Source organism: Phodopus roborovskii, unplaced genomic scaffold, assembly GCF_943737965.1.
Source record: "Phodopus roborovskii unplaced genomic scaffold, PHOROB, whole genome shotgun sequence".
NCBI lineage: Eukaryota > Metazoa > Chordata > Mammalia > Rodentia > Cricetidae > Phodopus > Phodopus roborovskii.
In genome coordinates this window covers 41,078,861-41,103,274 of record NW_026126517.1, presented here as the reverse complement: position 1 = coordinate 41,103,274, position 24,414 = coordinate 41,078,861, and the positions used below count along the sequence as shown (strand labels likewise).

Sequence of the window (24,414 nt, the reverse complement as noted above, 5' to 3'; positions counted from 1 at the left end):
AGTTTCTAGAAACCTATGGATTCTGAGGCTCCTCATTACTTCCCTTTATCTTCAAAGCCAGCAGGGACACGTTGAAATTCTTTCTCATCCCATCAATCTGTGTGATCACTTCTTGCCCCCCACCTCTTTGTCTCTGTCTCTTCCTCCCCCCCCCCTCCCTCTTTCTCTTCCTGACAGGGTCTCCAGAAGCCCAGGTGACCTTGAACTCCTGATCCTCTTATCTCCTCTCAAGTGCTGGAATTATAGGCATGTGACCTAACATATGACTTCTGAGGAAGTTACAAGGGAAAATTATGGTAACCTCAGGAGGCAGAAGAGCCTTCACTCTAGAGTCTGATTGAAGTCTTTCTCTCCAGTCAATAGTGAACAGTTTCAACATTATTAACATTTGTTGTAAAGGTTGTCAGTGTTGGAGATAACATTCTTTATTATTATTATTGTAGAGAGAATGTAGATTTATTAAGAGAAAGACTGAAAGAGAAAGTAAGAAAGAATTATGCCTCCCTACAATCTTTTTAAAACTATATTTTAACATAAGATGCATGTGTACCTGTGCCATAGAAATAAGAGGACAACTTTTAGGAGTCAGTTCTCTCCTTCCAAGTAGGATATAGGATTCTGGAATTGAACTCAGGTCTTTAGGCTTAGTGGCAAATGCTTTTATCTGCTGAGCTACCTTACCATTGTCCCTTGCCATCTCACAACTTGCCTATGTGAGCACAAATGCATGCACCCCAAACCACCACTCCTTTTGAGATAGGATTTCCATATATAGCCCAGACTGACCTAGAATTTGTAACCATCCCGCCTCGACCTCATGAGTGCTGGGTTCATAGGTGTTGTGCCGTCATTCCCAGCTATAGGAATGGCCTTGTTTTTTTTTTTTTTTTTTTTTTTTTCCTGTTTGTAACCTTTGCTGGTCTGAACTCACTATGGAAACTAGTCTGGTCTTGAACTCACATTTACCTTTGCCTCCCAAATGGGATTAAAAATACAAGCAACCACGCCTGGTCTAGTGATGGCCTTTAAAACATTATATCTATAGAGAGAATGTTAAAAAAGCAATGAATTGTTAAGAACTAATCTTTTATGGTCTTACAGTATGGCCTAACTTTTCTCCCAGACATTTCCCCTGAATCTCACAACAAAAGTAAACCTTCATTTACAGTTAAGCCATCTTAAATTCCCCTGCAACACTCCTTGTGACCTAGAATATTACCCTATCAGCTACGTTCCTGTTCACCAAGAGCCACCATATGATCTCGGATCCCTCAGATAGATTTGAAGAGATAGATTTGAAACCCTTGGTGACAATGGTGCCTATAAAGGACTCTGTGAAAAGTTCATGCTCTTGGCCATGTCTTTCTTTTTGCCACCCTTAATTCCTCTTAATCACAGAATTTAGAATCTACATTAAAATATTTTAATAAATTCCAATCCCATTTCATATTTTATCACCCTGAAATGCGGCAAAGTCCTCCAGGTCTCTCTCCCAAGGCGGCTGGTGGCAGCATGGAGAAGCATCTCATCCCTGCTAACAACCCTCTTTTTCACTTTGGAAAGACGCTAAGGACAGCTCTGAGCCTACTCAGATTATCAAAGTTAATATCCTTGCTTAAGGTAGGTTGATTAGCAACTTGAATTCCATCTGTAAGCTGAATCCTCTTTTCCCATGACCTAACATACATATCTCAGGAATTATTAGGTGAATATCCCTCTGTGTATTTAGAGGGTGGGGTGAGATGGAGCAGAGAAGCACAGCAGAGCCAGCCTAGGTTATAGGGTGATTTCAAAGCCATTCTGGGTTACAGAGGGGAGTAAGACTGCCCCCAACAACAAAACAACAATGAGGAGACAATATGGCAAATCTCTTGAGTCTTAAGACTGACATCCACTAAAATGGAAGTTACTGTCCTCTTGTGTTAAATTTATTTAACCTGGCTTATCTTGGACTAAAGATCTTGATGGATCTTTATGAGGAGAGTGGGCGAAGTTCTCTTAATGACATTTGGAGACAGTGTAAGAGATTTCTGAAGAGATTGAGTGGGTGAGAAGTACCTAGTCTTAACAGATAAATAGGGTAGAAAATTCCAGCAAAAGGAATCAAGTAACAAGCTTCTTTCAAGACTAAAAAAGAACTAAGAGTTTAATAATGTTCAGGCCTCCATGTAGCAGACACTACTGAACTGAAGAGATTCGTTGTTGAAATCTTCATTGGTAAATACTATGTGTGAGTCAATCCAAAAGCAGATATAATACAATTATTCTGTTATTCTAGTAACTATAAAAAAGTAAAGAAACAGGTTCCACCGAGATTTGAACTCGGATCGCTGGATTCAGAGTCCAGAGTGCTAACCATTACACCATGGAACCAACACAAGGGCAACCTCCTCTTTGGGTGCCTAATGGTAACAAAATCCCGCCCCCGACCGGAAACATACCATGCCTCCCTTCCCTGAATGGTTGAGGAAAGAACAAGGCAAAGGCCCGTAGCACTGTGTCCAGCTGGGCATTTTAAGACTTTTCTATGTAAGCCTTCTCAAGCCGGGTGAGAGTGCGGAGTTCACTCCCGTGGCTTCCACCGACCACCTCAGGGGCGGGGCGCCACTTCTCCGGAAGTACTTCCTGTGAGGGGCTGGGGCCTGACGGAAGTGACGCAGAGCCAGGGCGGGGCTCTTCACCGGGTCCGGCAGCTGAAGCTCGGCGCTCGGGTTACCCCTGCAGCGACGCCCCCTGGTCCCGCCGCTGTCGCCACCGCCGCTCCCGCCCCTCAGCTCCTCGGCCGCGCCATGGGCACCCGCGACGACGAGTACGACTACCTCTTTAAAGGTGAGCCCTTGGCCCGCCGAGAGCCCGTTCGGGCCCGAGACACTCCCGGGGGATCCGCGCGAGGGCTAGCCCGGCCCTGGACGGAGCCCGCCTCAGCGCTTCCTCCCTGCCGCCCCGACGGGGGTCCCGCCGGTCGTTCGCAGCTCCTGCGTCCCGGGGAGGGCTGCCGCGCCGCGTCTGCCCCGATGGCTGCGTTCCTCACGGCCGTGCAGTTTCTTCTCTGGGCATCTCGGGCCCCTCCTCTTGGATGCGCGCTGCCGGCCTCACATCCCCCTCTGACAGGCCCCTGCTTAGGCTCAGCACCCATATTGGGGCACCGGCTCTGTGGGGTGTGTGTTTGTTTGTTTTTCTGTTTTTCCTTTTCATTTCGTTTCGTTTCCCCTCCCTCCGAGTGAGCCTTTCCTGGGCTTCGGCCAGATTCGCCCGTCCTAGGGCCCCCACCCCCATCCCCGCAGACCTCGAGGTCAGTATCCGCGGACTGTCCTCTCCCTCCCCACAGATGGACAGCTTTGTACCTTTTCTTTTCACATAACCTTTAGAGCTGCGATGCGACCTGGCTGGTGGGAGGGAGAGGAAGGGAGGGCAAGAGCGGCTGTCCATCACCCCTGGCGTGCGTGCACTTGTCGCAGTGTCCAGGCAGGCAGATGACTTCCCACCTCGCCTTTTTAACCCCCTTCCTTCTCCTGTCCCTGCCCAGCTACAACCAGACCAGGATAACTCCTTTACTTGGCTTTCGAGAAGGGGCTGCGGATGGGTGGTGGCTGTTATCCCTGCCAGACCTGAAGGCCCAGTTCCTGAACAGGAAAGGTTGTGCGCTGCACAAATACTAGCTAGCTTATCACTGTGGACTGGTTGCTTCCTGCTGCAATGTTGGGAGGATCCTACAGGAAGGGAAGAGCCCTGGTTGGCCACATACCTTTCCCAGACGGTGGGAGAGGGTTATAGTGGTGGCATGCTCTTTTAGTGAAGTCAAGAATTTATTGCAAGGTAGGGGAAAACGTGAAGCGGGTGGACAGAACATGGGAGGATGGGGGGGGGGGGAGAGTAGATAGAGAATTGCTTATTGGTTGAGTCCGGAAAGAAGCCAGAGTGAAAGGATACAGTTCCCAGTGAAAAGAGAGTACAGTGAACGCTTTTTTTTTGTTCATGAATGCGCTCTCACTTTCGTAGTCTTGCTGTGCTCCTGTTTTAAAAGGGCAGCCATCAGTAGTGTGCTGAACAAAGATCATTACCAGAGAGGAAGAAGCCATTGCTAGTAAAGCTTTACTGTGGAGGGTGGAGTTTCAAGAGTGTGAAGCATGATGTTTCTGGCTTTGCAATTGGGTGCCAAGAGTGACTGACTAAATGATGAAGCAGGAAACAACACTTCTTTTGCTTTACCGAATACTTTTACAAGTCTTGGCGTATTAGCTGCTGGTACACCCTTATCATTATTTACTTCTTCGGATAGTCTATTTATAGGGTAAGTACCTTAAGTGTCTGCCCTTACTACCATACTGGAAAATAATTTACAGATAAGAAGGTACCAAACTTTAAAAATACAATTAAGAAAGCCTGGTGTGTTGTGGTAAGCTTTTAAAATCCCAGCACTGGAGAGGCAGAAGGCAGCTGACCGTGTGAGTGCCCAGCCAGAGTTACATAGTGAGACTATGTCTCAAAACAATCAAAACCAAACCCCAAACAAGTAGAAAACCTAGAATGCTGAAGCATCTGAGATGATGTGAAATTACTTAAATCCCAGGAGCATTTGGGGTTTGGTTAAGTACTGTGTAATGACAGTGAGTACCTAGTCTCTTTTGAAGTTATTCATCCTATTGATTTGGAATGTGAATGTTGGCTATAGAATGCTGTTTATTTTTCCTAGGAATGTTAATTTATCCTAGATCAGGGAGAGAAAACACTGGGGTTTTATATTTGCCTGTGGCTTTGGAAAAGTTAAGTTTTCAAAAGTAATTTTTTATTTTTTGAGATTATAATTTCTCCCTGCTCAGCTTTTTTGAGCTTAAGCTTCCTCAGTAAAAGAAATCCTGCTATAGCTTTTTGAGGAATAAGTGAGAGTATAAAATTTAGCTCTTATGAGGACTCAATAAATAATTATAAATGAAATTGTTACAGTTCTTGTCAGATTGTTGAGCCATAAATCTTTTAAAATTATTAGAAATTACATTTATTGATATTTGTGTGCTCATGTGTACACAGCATGTGAGGAGGTGAGAGACCAGCTTTTGGGGAATCAGTTAATTTCTTCTACCACCTGAGTCTCAGGGGTGGAACTTAGGCCATCAGGCTTGATGGGAAACGCTTTTACCCACTGAGCCATCTCACTAAACAATCAATCTTTATGTTAAAGAACAGGTGAGTTTTATAAAGCACAGAACTGAATTAGTTTGTATCTCCGAGGGTTCTGGTTTTATTTTTTTGTACATTTTGCTATATAAGACTGGGTGTTTAAAAGTTTTTGCTGAGAAGAGTTTCCACTTTTTAGAAACTGCTACAGGATATGAGTCACTTTATTTTTTATTTCAACACAGATTACTTAGCCAATTTTTTACTTATAAAATTATTTTTAAATGGTTTCATTCCATAGAGATTTAGTCTAAGATGAGCCATAGCATTTCTACTTTGGAGAAGGCTAACCTAGCACACTGAATAGTTAAGGAAATGAGAGTTTGTATCATTTAACACAAAGGGGTATGTTTATCACATGGAGCAGCGTAGTCTAAATGGGAATGTGATGTGGGCAGATAAGGGTAGTTCCAAATCATGTATTTGTTCTTGAAAATTAAATTTTACTTATGCTTTGCAGTGAGACTTAGGGACTTTGCATTATTTCTTAAAAGCATAACCTTGTGCATACACCAGGTGGTTAAGCTGCTGTGGGACAGACAGGTGGCTGGACACGAGGACAGTCAGAGTGGCACTTTCTGGAAGCAGGTGGGAACATAGTCTACTCTCCTGGCTTTTTCTTTCCAGGTGTCATGAATCATCAACTGATTATCAGCAGGACCATCCCTGTCTTGAATCTTGGTAGCTTTTCTTTCACAACTTTTGGTTGAGCAACTCAGAGTCTAATGAAGCTGGAAAAGCTTGTCTAGACTTCAGCATTATTGACACATTTTATTTTAAAGACTTGGTGAAGTTGGATGTTGAGTATGGTTGAAAGTAGAAATACTCCTAAGCTCTTGAAAACCAGTATGAAAATGGCTTGTGGCTTCAGCTAGTAAGTTTTAAAGCCAGTATTCTGTATGTGAGGTGAGGAGTTAAACAGTAAATGAGCTTATTAGAGAAGTATAAAACTAAATGTGGGCAGAGCATGGAGGCTTATGCCTGTGATTCCTGTACTTGGGAGGCTGAGGTAGGTGGATAGCCATACTTTTGAGGTCAGCCTGGGCTACGGAATGAGATCCTATTTCAGAAAATAAAAACAAAAACAATAGCAAAAATACTTAAATGTGGTTAGAGATAGTAATTTAAACTTAATAATAGATAATTAATGTATATACTCTGCTTTTACAGTATTTACCAGACTGATATTTGAGGTGTATATAATATATAAAAGCTTATATAAACAAATTAATACTAGGTATTGGGTTGAATTTCAGCATATGTGGCTAAGTTCTAGGGAGCCATTATTTTAGGAATTATATTGATATTTGGTATATAGATACTGTTAAATTATCTTATCATGTTGTTTAGTATGTACTCTGTAGATGGCTAATGTTGTAGAATACTTAAATATATGTCCGTTCAGCCTAAGATGTTAGTAATAGATGTATACAAATTACTGAAAATTCCTTTACATTTTCATTGCATCTGTTTATTTATGGGATTATATGTATGTTGGGGTTGTGTGCCATGGTGAGTGTGTGGAGGTCAGAAGTCTGTTCCCTCTACCATCAGGCTTGGCGTCAAGTGCCTTTATCTGCTGAGCCATCTTGGATTGATATGAACATAAAGTTTTTATATTAAAAAAACAAAACAAAAGAACCCAAGAGGCTGGTAAATCATGAGCTTAACATGAGCCCTAGGTTTAGATCCCCAGCACCACTGGGGGAGGGGGGACAGGGATGTAAATGTTGTCATCTTAATGAGTAAATATTTTAACTAGGAATTATTTAATTTTGAGTTCACAAAGAAAGGTCCATTAAATTTTGTTTTGTTTTTAAATCATAACAATAAATTCTCTTTTGTTAGGTAATTAATTAATTCCATCTATCTGTCCGTCCTAAATAGATCGCTCATTTTGATTTCTTATTTGGTTAGGAAATAGAAACATTTCTCCGTATCATGTCGCATTTCAATATGCACACATTCTCTCTCTTACAAACCTGGAGTCTTCTGTCATTTCAAGCATCCCTTTCCTTTGACAAGTTGCTAGTCTTGACTTTTGGAGATCTTGTCAGTAGCTGGTTGGTATAACTTTTATAGTGGTAGAGTATTTGTGGATGTTGAATTGTTTACAGACTATTGGCTAATTTTTAAATAATAAAATTAATTATTTACATGGGGCTTGTATTCTTCATGTAGTATGGTATAACGATTTGATGTTGGTGAGATAATACAGTCATTAGTTAAAAGTAGAGGTCAAAACATGAACTAGGGGCTGCAGATAAGGCTCAGCAATTAAGAGCACTTGTTGCTCTTATAGAGAACGTGGGTTCATTTCCCGACACCTACAACCATTCATAACCCCAGTTCTAGGGAACCTGACAGGCGTGCATGTCATGTACATACTTGCATGCAGGGAAAACATCCACATATATAAAGATAAACTAAAAACAAAAACATTCAAGAATGGCTAATATTTTAAACCAAAACATGGACTACTGATGGAATTTCTGTGGGAGGTGTACATTGTTCTTTGAAGGTGTACCCTTACCAAAAGTTGATGTTAGCTAGAAGCCTTGCTCACGTGTATTCTTTGCCTTTAAATTGTGACTGGCTTCTGTATTACTGGTTGCAATGGGAGTGTCTGTGAATTAATTAGATGTGTTCTAATCTTTGGTTTTTCCTTCTTCACTATACATACCTCTAGTTAATGTTGATGCTAATGTGGGACCAGAATTGATTCAAAGGAAATTCCTTCAGATTATTCTGCCTCCTTTTTAAGAAGTACATGTATTTATTTTATGCCTGTATGTATGAATGTATGTTTGTTTTGGTGGCATATGGGCTTGTGTGTGTGTGTGGTTGTGTGTGTGTGTGTGTGTGTATGGAAGTCTAAGACAGTTGAAGGAGTTGATTCTCTCCTTTCTACCATGTGGGTTCATGGGATTGTATTTAGGTCTTTAGGGTTGGCAGCAAGAACCTTTACCTGCTGAACCATCTCCCAGGCCTAAGTTTCTGTACTCTTGGAGTGTGAAGGATTGCTATCCAGGAAACGTGTAGGGAGTTTTGGCTGAAGCCCAGACTAGTTTCTTGTCTGGGATCACTTTTCCAGCCCCCAGGAATTGTGCTCTGACCATTTAGCCTCTTATACTAACAAAAAAACAGTGAATGTATCTTATTACTAGGAAGATTCTATTAAAGAAGCTGGGATTCAACTTAACATCTACAGAGATGGAGTTTGGAAACCAGCCTACCAACTAACTATTCTGTAAAATTGAAAGTGCATTGTTTTGTTTTCATGATCTTGACATTATTTTCCCTGGTATCCAGTCAAAGCATTTAATGTCTGTTTACTAGGATACCCTCTAATTGACAAAGATAGAAATAACTTCTCTTTCTTGCACGGAGCCACCTCTGCTGGGATTTCTTGCTGAATCAGCTGATAGAGGAAGCCAGAAAGATATGCATTTGATAATGCATGGTTGTAATAGGGACAGCTAGTGTCTACTTCTGTGACAAGAAAGGTGTGCACAATGGGCTGTCTTTGGCTGGTGTGCAGTCAGCCTTCTTTCTACAGGTACCATCAAACCCCAGTTTTTGAGTAAAGCATGCCTTAGTATTCTCTGGCCTTAACCTTTTGTGTTCATTTTCTAGTCTGATGTCTACACCAGTCAGCTAGTTTAAAAGCATTACTAGTCAACAGTAGAAATAAATACCGTTTTACTACTGTACCAGCGATTTATTTATTTATTGAGACTGGGTTTCTCTGTATTGCCTTGGAGCCTGTCCTGGAACTAGCTCTGTAGACCAGGCTGGCCTTGAACTCACAGAGATCCATCTGCCTCTGCCTCCTGAATGATGGGACTAAAGGCGTGCGCCACCAATGCCCAGCTACAAAAATTTTTAGGCAGGAAAAGATATTGTTTAGCTCAGATTCTATAAACCCAAAAACCAATTTTTATTTTTTATTTTTTTTTTTAAGACAGGATTTTTCTGTGTAGCATTTGTCTGCTGCCCTGCAACTTGTTATGTAGACCAGACTGGCCTTGAACTCAGATCTACCTGCCTCTGCCTCCTGAGTGCTGTGTAACCCCCACGTCCACCCCATTTTGGTCTTTAAACTTATGTTTTTAACACAATTAGTCTGAAGTTAGGCATGTGATAACACACCTACATCTATAATCTCACCAAGAGGATTTTGAGTTCTAGACCAACCTTAGTTCCAGAATGAGACTCCTCCCCTCTCTCTTTTAATAATTTATTTTTACTTTATGTACATTGTTGTTTTGCCTGTATGTTGTCTGTGAGGGTGTTGGATCCCCTAGATTCCCTGTGAGAGGAGTTACAGATAGTAGTGAGCTGCCATGTGGGTGCTGGGAGGAACAAAACCTAGGTCCTCTGGAAGAGCAGTCATTGCTCTTAACAACTGAGCCATCTCTCCATCTAGGTCCCTCCAGCTCTCCTGCTCCCTTCCCTCTTCCCTTCCCTTCCCCTCCCCCTCTCCCTTTTCCCCATTCCTTCCCTCTCCCTCTCCCTCCCTCTGCTCTCCTTCCTTCCTTTTTTTTTTTTTTTTTTAAGACATGGAACTCTATAGACTAGGTGGGCCTCAAACTCAGAGATTTCACCTGCCTCTGCCAAGACCCTCTCTTAAACAAGCAATTCAACTTGTTTCTCAAATTCCTGTTTCCCTTTTTTATTTGTTTGTTTGGATACACGGTCTCACTATGTAACCCTGGCTGGCCTGGAACTCTATGTAGACCAGATTGGCCTCAAACTCACAGATCTCCTGCCTCTGCCTTCTGAATGCTGGGATTAAAGGAGTGTACCATGTCTAGCGCAGACATTTTTAATTTTATTTTATTATTTTATGTGTGGGGGTGGTTTGGTATGCATGTATGTCTGTGAACTTCTTGTGTACAATATCAGCAGAGGCCAGTCAAGGGTATCTGATCCTTGAACTGGAATTACAAACTGTTGTCTGGAGTTAGAGTGTTCTAAGCTACTGTGTGGGTGTTAGAAATCAAACATGGGTGTGATGATGTCTTGCTCTGATCTCTCAGACAGGCTTTATTTGTACAAGCAAGATATCACCACACCTGGGTCCTCAGGAAGAATAGCCAGTTTTCTTAATCATTGAGTCATTTCTCTAGCCTGAAATTCTTTTTTTTTTTCCCCCCTTAATTTTCTTAGTTACTTTCATTGGGACCGGAGAGGCGATTGAGTGGTTAAGAACTGGCTGCATTTGGCTGTTTACCACTGCAGTTTTCCTCTGTTCTCTGGGCACACCCCCCCCACCCCCCATACACATACACATGGCATACTTACAGAGACTCATGTTTACATACATAGAAAATTATATTAATGAATTCATTCATTCATTCATTCATTCATTCATTCATTCATTCATTCATGTGTGAGCTTTACACACATTTGGAGATCAGAGGACAACTTTAGAGTATGTTCTTTTCCACCAAGTGGGTCCTAGAGATGGAACTCTAGTCCTCAGGGTTGGTGGCAAGTGCCTTTACTTGTTAAGTCATCTCACTAGTCCTATTTGAAAATTTAAAAAGTATCATAACACTTTGGGGAGAAGTTACTTAGTAAATAAACTGCCTTCTATTCATAGAAAGTGAGTATAATCAAACTTGTTTTTAAACATTTTTAGAGAGTCCTAAGTGAAAGTGTTTGCCCTCCTTACTTTTGCTTTGACTTAGTATGTCAGAATTGTTAGGTTCCTAGGGCTCCTGTTTGTCCATAGTGAGAAGAAGTGCCCCTGTGGCTTTCTGCCACTCTGTGAAGTGTAACTATTAAAGATGATTATAGTTTCTATGACCAGAGCAGCAAAACTTGTAAACCTAATACCTCATGTTTTAAATGTGTTTCAGGTCTCACATCACACCTTGTCTTCAATGAAACTAGTAGAATGTACATGTTTTCTCACTCTATACACTGACATCTTTTGTTTGATGTCTAAAACGTGAATAACACAAGTTGTTAGTTACCTTTCAGAATACTTTCTAAGGTAGTGAGGTTACTATAAATTAAAGGTAATTAATGTTTGCATTGGTGGCTAGGATACCCTATGACTAAATTGCAAAATTGCATTTTTGAGGGCTGGGGATATATATCAGTGGCTTTGTGTTTACTTTACCTGTGTAAGGCTCAGGGTTTGAGTTCCCAGATAGGACAAAAAGAGAGGAATATTCTTTTAGATGGGGTGCTATATCTGATCTGTGTGCTGAGTAGATGATGTGGGGAAGTCATTACGCAGATAGAAAGAAATTAAAAAGAGTAAATGCATTTTAATTGATTGGTCAGAGACATAAGATATTTGGTATTATGTCTCTTTAAAATCTTTGATTGTATTTAGTTTGAAGCTGAATGTCCTTTTATTAAAAACATAATGGCATTCTGAATGTGCTTGCCTTTGTTTAGCTTTTATTATTATTATTATTATTATTATTATTATTATTATTATTATTATTATTATTATTTTTATCTTTTCAGTTGTCCTTATTGGAGATTCCGGTGTTGGAAAGAGTAACCTCCTGTCTCGATTTACTCGGAATGAGTTTAATCTGGAAAGCAAGAGTACCATTGGAGTAGAGTTTGCAACAAGAAGCATCCAGGTTGATGGGAAAACAATAAAGGCGCAGATATGGGACACAGCAGGGCAGGAGCGGTACAGGGCTATAACATCTGCGTAAGTTCATGGTTTCTCAGTTCTAACATAGGTTGGTATCATGTGGATTGCTGACTTTAAGTATTGTGAAGGTATAGTAGTCCCACCTTAACCTTGGGAAACGTATTCCAAGATCCTTCCTGGATGCCTACAACAACAAACCCTGAATATTTCCACTTGTGGGTTTTTATTTTCATTTTTGATGTTTTTTAAAATTGTTTTTATTATTATTTTATTTTATTCATGTTTTGCCTGCATGTGTGTGTACCACATTTGTGCTTACCATGGAGGTAAAAAGATGGTAGCAGATCCCCTGAAAGTGGAATTACAAATGGTTGTGAACCACCCTATGGGTGCTAGAAAACAGCCTGGGTCCTCTGCAAGAGCAACCAGTGCCCTCTCTCCAGCCCCCTGTATCTTTCTTCGTAATAGATCCTTTGCAGCTTTTCTTTGGCATGCTCTACTTGTTTTGGGGGGGGGGGCATTATTAAATAAACTAAGGGTTACTTGTACATAGGGAAGACCATAGATAATGGGAGAGCTATAAAGAGACTTTAACTGTATAACACTGTAGTTTATACAGTGTGGATACATTGGACAAAAGGATGAGTCATATGCTGGCCTGGATGAAGTAGAACACTGACGTTTCATCATAATACTAAAGTTTGTGAATTATTTATTTCTGGAATTTTTCATTTAATATTTTTGGACTGTGGATGACTAAGTGTAATACTTCATATAAGGAACAACTACTGCATGCCATATTTGTAGATATTTTGTGTGTGTGTGTGTCTGTGTCTCCCTCCATGCATATGTTAGTATTACATATGTATAAAGGTCAGAGGACAACCTTGGGTGTTGTTCCTCACCTTCCACCTTGTTTGAGACATACAGTATTTGTTGTTCACTGCTGTTTATGCCAGACTACCTGGCATGTGAAGTTCTGGAGATTTTTCCTGTTTCAGTCCCGCATCTCTCTGTAGGAGGACCAGGATTACTGTCCTTAGCTTTTGGGTTCTAGAGATTTTAACTCAGACCTCAGGCTTAGATGGCAAGTGCTTTACCAGAGCCATCTCCCTGCCTTGTACCATTCCTGTTTTGAGTTTTTTTCTGGTGTTGCCTTCTATTTTGTGATTGTCTTTTGATAGTTACAAATGTTTGTATTTGCAGATACTATCGTGGAGCAGTAGGCGCGTTACTGGTTTATGACATTGCTAAGCATCTCACATATGAAAATGTAGAGCGATGGCTGAAAGAACTGAGAGACCATGCTGATAGCAACATTGTTATCATGCTTGTGGGTAATAAAAGTGATTTACGCCATCTCAGAGCAGTTCCTACAGATGAAGCAAGAGCTTTTGCAGGTTAGTAATGTGGACTCCACAATATTACAGTGCTTCTGCATTTCTCTGTTTGAATATTATGCCTCTCTTTCTTAACAAGGCCATTCTATGGGAGTCTGAAAAGTAGTGTGCCAAGGAGTGTCAGGGACCAACAAGGGTGAGCCTACCTAGAAGCTGAGCACTTTGAGCTTTATGTAGTATCTGCTTGTTTCTTGCTGCCCTTCTGGTAGCACTGCACTGGCTAGGAAGTCTTGACATTGTATTAGTGAAAATATTGTGAATGTTTTCCTCTAACTTTTTTTATTTCATGTAAGGAATCTGCTCACAGAGAGGGCATAGTGCTGTGCCCCTCATTACAATGGCTCCCTGCTCTGAGCACACCCCATTCCTCTAAGTTTCCAAATAGTGTAGTAACAGAATTCCAAGTAAAGATGCTTCTAGTTATGTACTTGCTAGGGAGAATGGCTGGGTTGGAAGTAGTGGGATGTTTGATAAGTTATATATTTTGAATAGTTTCATTTGTTTCCAGTGGGCGGTATTTATATGCAACATTACTTAGAAGCTAATGAACATTTCTTACTGTTAATTTTAATTTACTGAAGTATAAATAGAACAGTATTCTTATTACCCCAGAAATTGGTTTAGTTTAAGGTTTTGTTTCGTGTTTTGGGACACTTTCTCAGGCTGGTCTTGAATTCCTGGTCCTGCTTCTCAAGAGCTGGGTGATAGGTATGTACTACCACACCCAGCTAGGTCTTAGTCTTTTATCTTCCTTTTTGTGATCATGAGCTTATCACATCTGCTGTTTTAAACCTTGAGCGGTTGGGGAGGTAGCTCAGTGATAGAGGGCTTTCCTAGCATTGGTGGGGCTGTGGATTGAGTTGTCGGCTCTATTAAACAGCAATCAAATTTCACAAGACTGAAAATTTTGTTTCTCTCCACAGAGAAGAATGGTTTGTCATTCATTGAGACATCTGCTTTAGATTCTACAAATGTTGAAGCTGCTTTTCAGACAATTCTAACAGGTGAGACTTAAGATTTTTAGGTTACAACAGAGAAAAACTGGAGTTTTTTGAGACAGGATTTCTCTGTGTAGCTTTGTAGACCAAGCTGGCCTTGAACTCACAGAAATCCACCTGCCTCTGCCTCCTGAGTGTTATGATTAAAGGCATGTGCCACCACTGCCCAGCTAGAACCTGGAGTTTTAGGAAGTGATTTAAACAAATTAATTAGGAAACTGTTATGCCATCTGAAAATGACTACCATTTAAGAGCAGCTGTAGCAAGAGTTCCTTGGTGTGCAGTTTCAATGCTTGCACGTTGCACTTCAGTCACCAAATTCATCTGGGAAAAATATTCTTTGAAAGTAATTAGTTCACTTTTTTGTGTTCAAGCCATGTAGTCTACATTTCATAGCCAAAGGACAGAGTTATGTGTTCTCATGTATGTTTTTTTTTTTTAAATGTAATTTTATAAGGTAAATACTGAGATCCTGACTATACAACTATATAAATGCCTTTTGAAATTAGATAAAAATCTGGCTGGTCAGATGATGGCTCAACATTTAAGGGTATTTACTGTTCTTCCAGATCATCTGAGTTGTGTTCCCAGCACTCATATGGAGTGGCTCAAAACTACCTTTAACTCTAGCTTTAGGGGCTCTGTTGCTGGTACCTACACACCTGTGGCAGGCAGGCAGGCAGGCAAGCAGACAGACAGACAGACACACACACACACACACACACACACACACACACACACACACACACTCTTAAAAAAAAAAAGAGAGAAGAAATTATATACCATAGGTTTAAGTGGGAAAAAATGCACTGATATTTTTCCATGATATAGGAGTGTGTCTCTTATAAATAAATTTCACCAAGGCTGCATATAGAAAAGTTTAAATGAGTAATGGGAAAGAGACAAAGTTCATGCTATTTTGGAATATGGATAACCAAGTCAGCCTCTTGGAAAGAAGACATTTTATTTGTGCTAACTCATATTTACTTTGGCTTTACTAGAACAACCAAATTAGCAGTACATTTAATCTATTAGGAATGACTTTCATAGGTTGTTTTTTAGGACACCTATATACATGTTGCATTCTTTCTTTCTTTTGTTTTTTTGAGACAGGGTTTCTTTGTGTAATAGTCCTGGCTGTCCTGGAACTCACTTTGTAGGCTGACATCCAACTCAATGAGAGCTGCCTGCCTCTGCTTCCTGGGTGCTGGGATTAAAGGTGTGGGCCACCACTTCCTGAATTATGTGTTAACTTTTAAAGATCTTATGATTCTGAATCTATTCAACACATAGTAGTGTCTTATGTGCTGTTCTTATAAGTTGATACATAGAATTGTTTAGTCTTATAATGTACAAGTTTTAATGCTGTAGGTAGAACTTGTGTTAGAGGTGAGCAGAATTTTAACTGTAAAATATTCTTATTGTTTTAAAAAATGTATGTAATGAGCCTTGAAATTTAGATCATGGATGGGGAAGCCTGATTCCTCCACTTATTTTTAGAGCTATTTCCAAAAATTAGTTATTACCTGTCAAGGGCTTAGCTATTCCTGGTAAATAGTGAATATTTGATAAGTCAGTACCTAAGTAGCAATTAAGGTATGAAAAAAAAAGCTTGTTAAAATGATAAAAATATTGGAGATTTGCATCAATGTTATTTATTTATTTATTTAAAAGCAGGATTTCTCTGTGTGGCCCTGGCTGTCCTGGGATTCATTTTGTAGATCAAGCCAGCCTCAAACGTAGAGATCCACCACCTGCCTTTGCCTGCAGAGTGCTGGATTAAAGGCTAGTGCTGCCATATTGTAAAATTTTTTGTTGTCTAAAGAACAGTCAGTAGGGAGCTGGAGGAAAATAGTTTGTGGTACAGAGCATATTTTTAAAAAAATATGTTCTGAGTGATCTCACTGTGGATCGTTTATCATGCAATATTTTGTTAAATATACAATATTCCTACAAGTCCTACTTTCTTTGTCTTTGTTTTTCTAACATGTAGGTCAGGCTAGCCTTCAACTTTCAGAGTCTGCTTGTCTTTGCCTTGGAAGTGCTGAGATTAAAGGCATGTGCTACAGCATCTGGCTAAATTTTTTTAAAAATTAAATTTTACTTATTCATTTATATCAGGGGTGGGGTCATAGTGATCATGTTGTGGTCAGAGGACAACTCCTTATATCATTTGCTTATCAGGCTAAGCCAAGTGGAAAATAGCATAGTATTGGAAATGTTTTGCAATAGACCCACATTTTACATCCTTTAATACTCAGTGATTTCAAGAGATGAGTTTTCTTGTGGTACCTTGAGAGGTTGGCTAGTGCCAAGGTGGGCTGGTGGATTGCTCCACCCCTACCTTTCAGTTCAGCTTCAGTTGAGCTTTGTTCTTTCCGCCTCAATTTTACCTGGAGATTGGGTTGGGGAGGGACATGTTGCTAGATCCTACTCTGTCTTGATCATGTACCAGCCAAGCTTCATCCCTAAGAGGTTTTTTAACCACTCTTTTCCATACCCTCTTTTCATTTTAAAAATTTCAGAGGTGATTAACTTATAACAACCTTATAGAGGATTTGTGAGTACCTGTACCCCATTTCCTTAACTGTTAGTGTCTTTTTTTTCTTTCCATTTCTTCCATTCTCCCCTACACACACACACACACACACACACACACACACACACACACACACACACACACACAGTAAGTGCTATATATACTTATCCCTGTCTTTTTTATAACCACAACACAGTGATTTAATCACGTCAGTCTTTATCAACAGACCTTTGCCATTTGTTCCAATAAAGACTTTATTAGTTTTTTTTATTTTTAAGTCTGGGATCAGATCATATGTTCCATTTAGCTGTCCTATCACTGCTTGATGATAGTTCCTTCAGTTTTCCTTTGTTTACCAACCTTAGCATTTTTAAAAGTTACAGGCCACTTGTCAATTTCTCAGTTTGTTTATTTGTTTCTTTATGATTAAATTGCCATGTACAGCTTGTGTCAGGAGCACTACACAGGTGTTTTCAGTTTATCATTTAGGAAGCTCATGATAATAGGTTGCCTCATTATTGGTAGTTCTAACTTTGAGGTGCTGTTAGCCAGGTTTCTCTATGTAATTACTAAGTTCAAAGTAAATTCCTAATTTGAAGATTAAACTCTTAATTGTGGGCCTGAAATAACTTTAATTCATGTAACATCATGGCTCTTTAAAACAAAGCTAAAGCCAGTTTGGTACTGCATACCTATAATCTCATCATGTGGGGTCTCTATGTGTATGAGGTCATCAGGACCATATAACAAGACTCTGTCTGAAAAATACATAAAAATGAAGGGACTAAAGTTACCAGGTATTAACTTCATCAGAATATTGAGAATCATTAAAGAATTATTAAATTCTATTTTATTTTTGTGTGCATGTATGTGATTGTGTATGTGGGTGAGCACAAGAGTTGAGGTCAGAGAAGTGCAGGAGTCAATTCTTCTAGTATATGGTTCCCAGGGATGAAATGTGAACACCTTTACTCACTCAGCCATCTTGCCAGCCAAGCACTGATTCTCTTCCTTAGAGGTAGTGGTGACTTTGTTCTCACTTGGTCCAGAAAATGTCAGACTCTCTCAAATTTGAATCTCTTTTGACCATCAAGAAATATACGTGATGGCTGGGCATTGGTGGTGCACGCTTTTAATCCCAGCACTCAGGAGGCAGAAGCAAGTGGATCTCTGTGAGTTTCAGGCCAGCCTGGTTTACAGAGCTAGTTCTAGGACAGGCTCCAATGCAATACAAAAATACAGAGAAACCCTGTCTCGAAACCCTCCCACCCCTCCCAAAAAAAAAAGGAAAAAGAAAAGAAAGAAACATATATGATGAGCTTAGAGATGCTTCTGCAGAGGCTGTAGTGAAATTACCCAGGCTCCTGGAGGAACTAAAGAATTTTTTAAAAATTATTTTTTATGTGTATGTATACCTGCGTGTATGTATGTATGCCACATGCTTGAGGAAATCAGAAGAGGGTGTCAGAGCCCCTGGAACTGTGATTGTAGGTGGTTGTGAGCTGCCTTGTGAGTGCTTGGAATAGATCAGGGTCCTCTGCAAGAACAGCCATGATCTTAACCTCTGAGACATTACTCTAGCACCTATTGGAGCTAACAAATTTTAACCCTCTTGTTCCTTAATTTGGAGCAGTTTTGTATAATCTCCTTAGAATGATTTTACCAGCTGTTCCATAGTTCTAGCAGATTAAAATAAAGACTTCATGTTGTTTTAGGTAGCGTTGCCTTATATTTAAAGCTGTAATATATTAGTATTGCACTGTATGTTTAGATCTCCTATAAAAGAATCTGATGAAAGATAAAGCAGGATTGCTTTGTCTAGTTGTTCATAACCCTTGGACATCTTGAAAAGGGGGCTGAATGGGAATGAACTAATCACATTCATTTAGTTCAGGCCTTTGAGGAAAGTATAGAACCTGCTTCTGACTTAACATATTATTGGCCTTTCTCCCAACATGAAATAACCATTTATAATCAGATCCCTGCTGGACAGTTCCTGGTTACTATTATCAAAGAAAATGACACACCCAACATGAGATTTAAGTAAATTACTTGTGGAGCTCTTTAGAACTGTTTTTAAACCTGAAGAATACTTTTTCCTAATTCCTTTTGTTTATTGCCTTGTTGATAGTTTTCAAAAGAGGATACATTTTTAGTGACAGGAGTAAACATAGCAGCTGTACTATTTCTTGAATACAGCATTTGGAGACTGTTGCACAACACTGCTCAGGTTTCTTGCTTTAAAATGAGCTCTCTTTAATTATTCACCTTTCTGTCCTCTAAGAAATCTCCCTTTGTTTCTTCTCTGGTGTTGTATGCATTTGTAATTTATGGAGGAGTTTCTGATGCTTTGGTTCCCCTAACTTAATCTTCAGAACAGCTTGTAAAGAAGTTAAACTTTAATAGGGATCACATATTTAATGATTTTCTTTTCAAAAAGATGATCTAGTCAGTTACATATTAGTGGACAACATAAAGAATGGATGGTATAGTTTAACCACAAGTTGATGATTATCGTTATTTCTTAGTCACTAGCCTGAAGGGAACTCCTTTTCTTTGCCCTGGCCACATTTCCATTTCATCCTTTTTTCTGTTTTTTCTCTTTCCTTCCTTCCTCTTGCTCTCTCTCTCCCTCCCTCTCAACCTCCTCCTTCCTTTTCCCAACCCTAGCTCCCCTCTTCTTTGAGATGGTCTATCATTGTATAGATCTGGTTGGCCTAGAACTCACTATGTAGATTGGGTTGGTCTCAAAGAGATCCATCTTCCTTTTGCCTCTTCCTCTCAAGTGCTGAGATTAAAGATGTGTGCGCCACCACATCTGGCTTTTTTTTCTTTTAAAACAATTTTTAAAGTATTTGTTTATTATGTTTTATGGTGGGGCTTATTGAATGCCACAGTGTGAGAGTGAAGGTCAGAAGACAATCTTCAGGAGTTAGGATGTCTCCTTTTAATATGCAGTTTCTGGGGATTATACGCAAATTGTGAGGATTAGGGGCAAGTGCATTTATCCACTGGACATCTTACTGGCCATCCCTGTCCCCTCTCAGTGAACGATCTAGCAACACCTTACCCTTTGTGTTCATATTTTTAAACTTTTAATCAATAGCTGGTCTTTATTATATTCTTTCTCTGCTGGTGCTTCCTTACCTCTGAACCACTACCAACCTTCTCAGATAAGTTTTAGCTACTTTCAAAAAAACTATACAAAAAGGTACAGTTTTGGTGAGTGTTTTTGGTGTGTGTGTGTGTGTGTGTGTGTGTGTGTGTGTGTGTGTGTTATATGCCCCATGTGTGGGGTTGATGAAAGAGGCCAGAGAGGGAAGCACATGCTCCCGGAGCTAGAATTAGGACCGGTTATGAGCTACTTGGACATGGGTGTTGCTGATTTAACTCAGATCCTCTGGAAGAGCACTAGGCTCTCTTAACCACTGAGCCATGTCTCCAGCCTCATTTACTAAGTTACTGTTGCTCAACTTTAGGGGAACTAATTTTTTTTAAAGATTTATTCATTTTTAATGTTTATATATGAATGCTTCCCTTTATGGATGTGTGTGTACCACTTGTGTACCTAGTGTTCACGGAGGCCAGAGAAGGGCATTGAATACTGTGGAACTGCAGTTACAGATGGTTGTTAGCCACCAAATGGGTGTTGAGAATCTGCAAGAGCAGTATTCTGCTGTGCCATCTCTTCAGCACCAAAAAAAACAAAAAACCCTGATTCATCCCTTGTTGTGTGGCTCCCAGCTTACCTGAAGCAGAATAGATCATACTAGCCCATTTTAATAACCATCAGTATAGGTTCCTGACCTATGACCTTTTTATTACTTTGAAATAAAGCTCAGATAAGTCACTTCATTTGTGAATGTTTCAGAATATACATCTTAAAAATTTAAGCTTACATTCATAATACAACCACTAGAACATTTATAGTAATTTCTTATTACTGTCTGTTATCTAAATAACAGTAAACAGACTCGAGTTCTTTAAAAATTATAGTTTAAATTAGGACCCAGATAATTTTATGCAGTATAGTTGGTTGAAATGTTTTGGAACTTGTTTTGAAAAGGGTCTCTCTACATAGCCCTGGCTGTCCTGGAACTCACTATGTTAGCCAGTTTCATAATCCATCTACCTCTGTCCCCCAGGTGCTGAGATTAAAGGCATGTGCTAACACACCCAACCTTTTTCAAACACTCTGAGTGTCTTTCTCTATTTTCTGCATTTTTTACTGTGTAACTTTATACTTTTAACATTTTATCTCATGAACAAGGCATGGTCCTACATAGTCACATAACTATAGGTCTAAAAATTTTAGTATGTTCACAGTATGTATTTCTAATGTACCCCTGTCCTGGAACTAGCTCTGTAGTCTAGGCTGGCCTCCCAACTCACAGAGATCCACTTGCCTCTGGTTCCCAAGTGCTGGGGCTAAAAGCATGTGCCACCAACGCCCAGCTAGTGTGCCCCTATGATTCAGATTTTCCCAAGTTTATTAATATCTTTTATAGAATTGCCTTTTGATGTTTTTAATGACAAGGTCTCACTGTGTATCCCTGACTGGCCTGGTACTTAACTATGTAGACCAGGCTAGCTTTGAATTCACAGAAATCTGTCTACATCTGTCTCCTCAGTATTGGGGATTAAAAGGCTTGTGCCCTCATGTTTAGCCATGGATTTTAATTTTTATTTAAATAGCTACTGTATTGGATAGTAGAGATAGAAAATTTATACTCGTCTGATTCTGTATCTGCCCTGTTTCTGCATCAGCAAATACACCAAGAGCAGTTTTGTCAGTGACACATGGAGTCCACATATGAGTACATTGTGTCCTTCCTAGGACATCTTATTGGATTGCCTGTTTCTAGAGTTTCCCTACCTTGTGTTAGTATTGGAAAGGCAAGATGGAGGCCTATATACTCTGTTCTCTGTTTTTGAGAAGTGTGTTGTTTGATTAGGTAGTAAAAAGGCAGTGTAAGGCCACTTTCAGTGAAGTCAATACAGATACAGGGAAACATTTGCTGATGTTGAGTAGTTCCTCAGGCATCTACTCTGTGGTACTGAAGCAACAAATGAAGCAAATAGTTTTAGTCTTTAAAAGATTAATGTTTAGTGGAGGACTACAATATTAATTGATACATGTCATGAAAATAAAACAGTCCATGTATATGTTAGATTATCTCCTTGAAATAATTTAACTTTAGCTCCAGAGGACAGTGTACGTAGAGGGCCCTTTGTCTTCTGAAGCTTCTGGGATTTTTAGTTATGTTTGAGAAGTTGTGCTCCTCCCTACAGAACCTAGAAAACAGGTGTATCTGATAGTAAAGATTATTTTACATAGTGTCAGTTTGTGTGGATTTTTGGAGGGTTAAGTATATATTTTTATGATTTAATTCAGATCTACACCCATAAATAGAGCACTGTTTAATATGGTGCTGTTTAATTAATGGGTGAACTTTCCCCTCTGAAGTGAAGAAACCTTGTTACTCTTCTTAATGTAACAGGAATTGTTTAAAAAAATAATGCTTTGACTCTAATTAGTGGCTATTTGAAAGCTAGGCTGCCCTTGAACTTACTGTGTGGCCAAGGTTGGTCCTGTACTCCTAATTCTCCTGCCTCCATTCCCCAAGTGCCTGGCCTAAAAAATAAAATGTAAACGTATGTGTTTTCTGTTCTACATATCTTCCATCTCTTTCAGACAAACTCCTCATGGATTTACACATACTAAGTGTTTCTGTTTCTTTCGTCATTCAGAGATATACCGCATTGTTTCTCAGAAGCAAATGTCAGACAGACGTGAAAATGACATGTCTCCAAGCAACAATGTGGTTCCTATTCACGTTCCTCCTACCACTGAAAACAAGCCAAAGGTGCAGTGCTGTCAGAACATCTAAGGCGTCTCTCTTCCCCTAGAAGGCTGTGTATAGTCCATTTCCCAGGTCTGAGATTTAAATATATTTGTAATTCTTGTGGTCACTTTCTGTGTTTTATTACTTCCTCACACTTAAAAATCTTCTCATGTCTTGAGTCTTTTGATTTTTGCTTTATAAAATCATAAACTTTGTCCTGAATGACTGCAGTTCTTTTAAATGCTATGGCTTCTCTAGCCTTAGTTTAATAAACTGAATGTTTGAATTCCTCAGTTATTGTTTACTGTCCATCATGGAAGCCTGTCACTGTAGAACATAATAGAATTTGATCACTTGAAACTCAGACCTATTGGTCCTGACTGAATCTAACTAAGACAACCTTAGAAATAAGCTATTATTTTGCACAGAGCAGCTTGTAAGACACTCTTCTCAATGCAGAACATATTTTGACAGACCTAAGGATTGCCCTGTAAACATAACAGCATTTTGAGAGCTTGAAGATTTTCCATTGTGGAAGTCAATTTCTAAAAATGCCTTAATAGGTCTATGTTGTAAATTTTTTCTTTAGTTTTTGTAAGCATCCAAGATGATGGGGATTCTTTTTTTCTGGAAAAGAATTATCTTAATAAGCATAAAGGACTGTTATATTTTGTGTAGGGCATCATGGTTATGGGGTCATAATTTAACCTGCTGCCTGGTAGGCTAGTGGACTTCTGTCTGAGGTGTCTCTGTTGCAGTGATCAGCAGCCTGAGTAGCTTAACCAGTCTCATTTCCTTGCAGTAGATTGTGTGTCATTTTTATTGCTCATGCAATAACTAGCTTAATGCTAGTAATATGACATTTTGAAGTGTTAATTTTGTTTTTAAACCCTTCTAGTAAATGAAATGCAGCCTAATTTTATCACCATATCCACCAACAAGCATGGGTAATTATTTAACAATGCTTATATTTGAGTTCTGCAGTGTATAATGAAATAAAGTTCAGTTAAACCTTTGGTTTTAGTATGTCTAAAGAATACAGTGAGAGGTTAATTTATGCTTAAGTGGTACCACTTAAAGGCATGTGTTCCTTTAGTATGTAAAATGAAATAGTACCTTGAGTTTAAGTAGAATGCACTTAGGCATTGTAGGGTTCTGAAATAGATTTTTCCACTGCATAATTGAAATTAATGGAACAACTAGTTTCTCATTCAGAAATATACACACTAATACTTAGTTTTCCTTCCTTGTGGTTAATATTAAGCACTTACTGTGCAGTTTTCTGAAAGTTAACTGCAAAGATATTGTTCAGGATGGTGGGTTACCTGCAAAAAGAAAAATGTGTGGGCTTGCATAGATGACTGTTTTCATGGTTAATCTGGTTTTTTTGCAGTGCTCATGATGTGTGGGGAGCACAGAAGGCATTGCTTTAGTCAGTCATTTTGTTTTTCTTTTGTAGCTATTTGTTATTTTAGTGTATTGATTATAAATATACTGTCTATTTATAAATTGCTACTTTGTATTTTATGCATGCTCTGTAATTTGACTTTTTTTTTCTTTTAGTTATTGATTTGGAGTATATTCTCATCCTAATAAACAGTTATAGGGGGACTATTTCCAGTGTTGTCAGATTATATTTCTCCTCTGAATGCTTTGGATGCAGCCATGGAATACTGCTTCTGATGAGTGAGAATATAGCTCCTTGCATTGTTGAGTAAACTTGGGTTGGGGGGCAGCTGTGTCAATTCAGGTGAGGCTTTAGATGTGTAGTTCAATTATACTCTTCTTGGGAAAGTATTACAAGGAACAGTGGTGACACAGATTCTGT

At 39.4% G+C, this 24,414-nt stretch overlaps 1 protein-coding gene and 1 non-coding gene across 2 annotated transcripts; one reads left to right on the top strand and one right to left on the bottom strand.

Annotated features, from left to right (window-relative positions):
* Positions 1 to 2,301: 2,301 nt before the first annotated feature.
* On the bottom strand, positions 2,302 to 2,373 carry Trnaq-cug (transfer RNA glutamine (anticodon CUG)). Its single transcript has one exon. It is a non-coding gene; the product is annotated as a tRNA-Gln (tRNA).
* Positions 2,374 to 2,656: 283 nt separating this feature from the next.
* On the top strand, positions 2,657 to 22,879 carry Rab11a (RAB11A, member RAS oncogene family). Its single transcript, XM_051197772.1, has 5 exons — positions 2,657 to 2,829; positions 11,665 to 11,860; positions 13,010 to 13,203; positions 14,127 to 14,207; positions 22,492 to 22,879. The coding sequence occupies exons 1-5, from the start codon at positions 2,790 to 2,792 to the stop codon at positions 22,629 to 22,631; spliced, it is 651 nt and encodes a 216-aa protein (XP_051053729.1). The 5' UTR covers positions 2,657 to 2,789; the 3' UTR covers positions 22,632 to 22,879.
* Positions 22,880 to 24,414: the final 1,535 nt, after the last annotated feature.

What these genes read in the sequence shown, in the direction of transcription:
- Rab11a (XM_051197772.1), top strand. Translation starts at nt 2,790, where the DNA reads ATGGGCACCCGCGACGACGAGTACGACTACCTCTTTAAAG. An exon ending in GTACGACTACCTCTTTAAAG is followed by an intron (nt 2,830 to 11,664) that starts GTGAGCCCTTGG and finishes TTATCTTTTCAG; the next exon opens with TTGTCCTTATTGGAGATTCC. An exon ending in TGAAGCAAGAGCTTTTGCAG is followed by an intron (nt 13,204 to 14,126) that starts GTTAGTAATGTG and finishes TTCTCTCCACAG; the next exon opens with AGAAGAATGGTTTGTCATTC.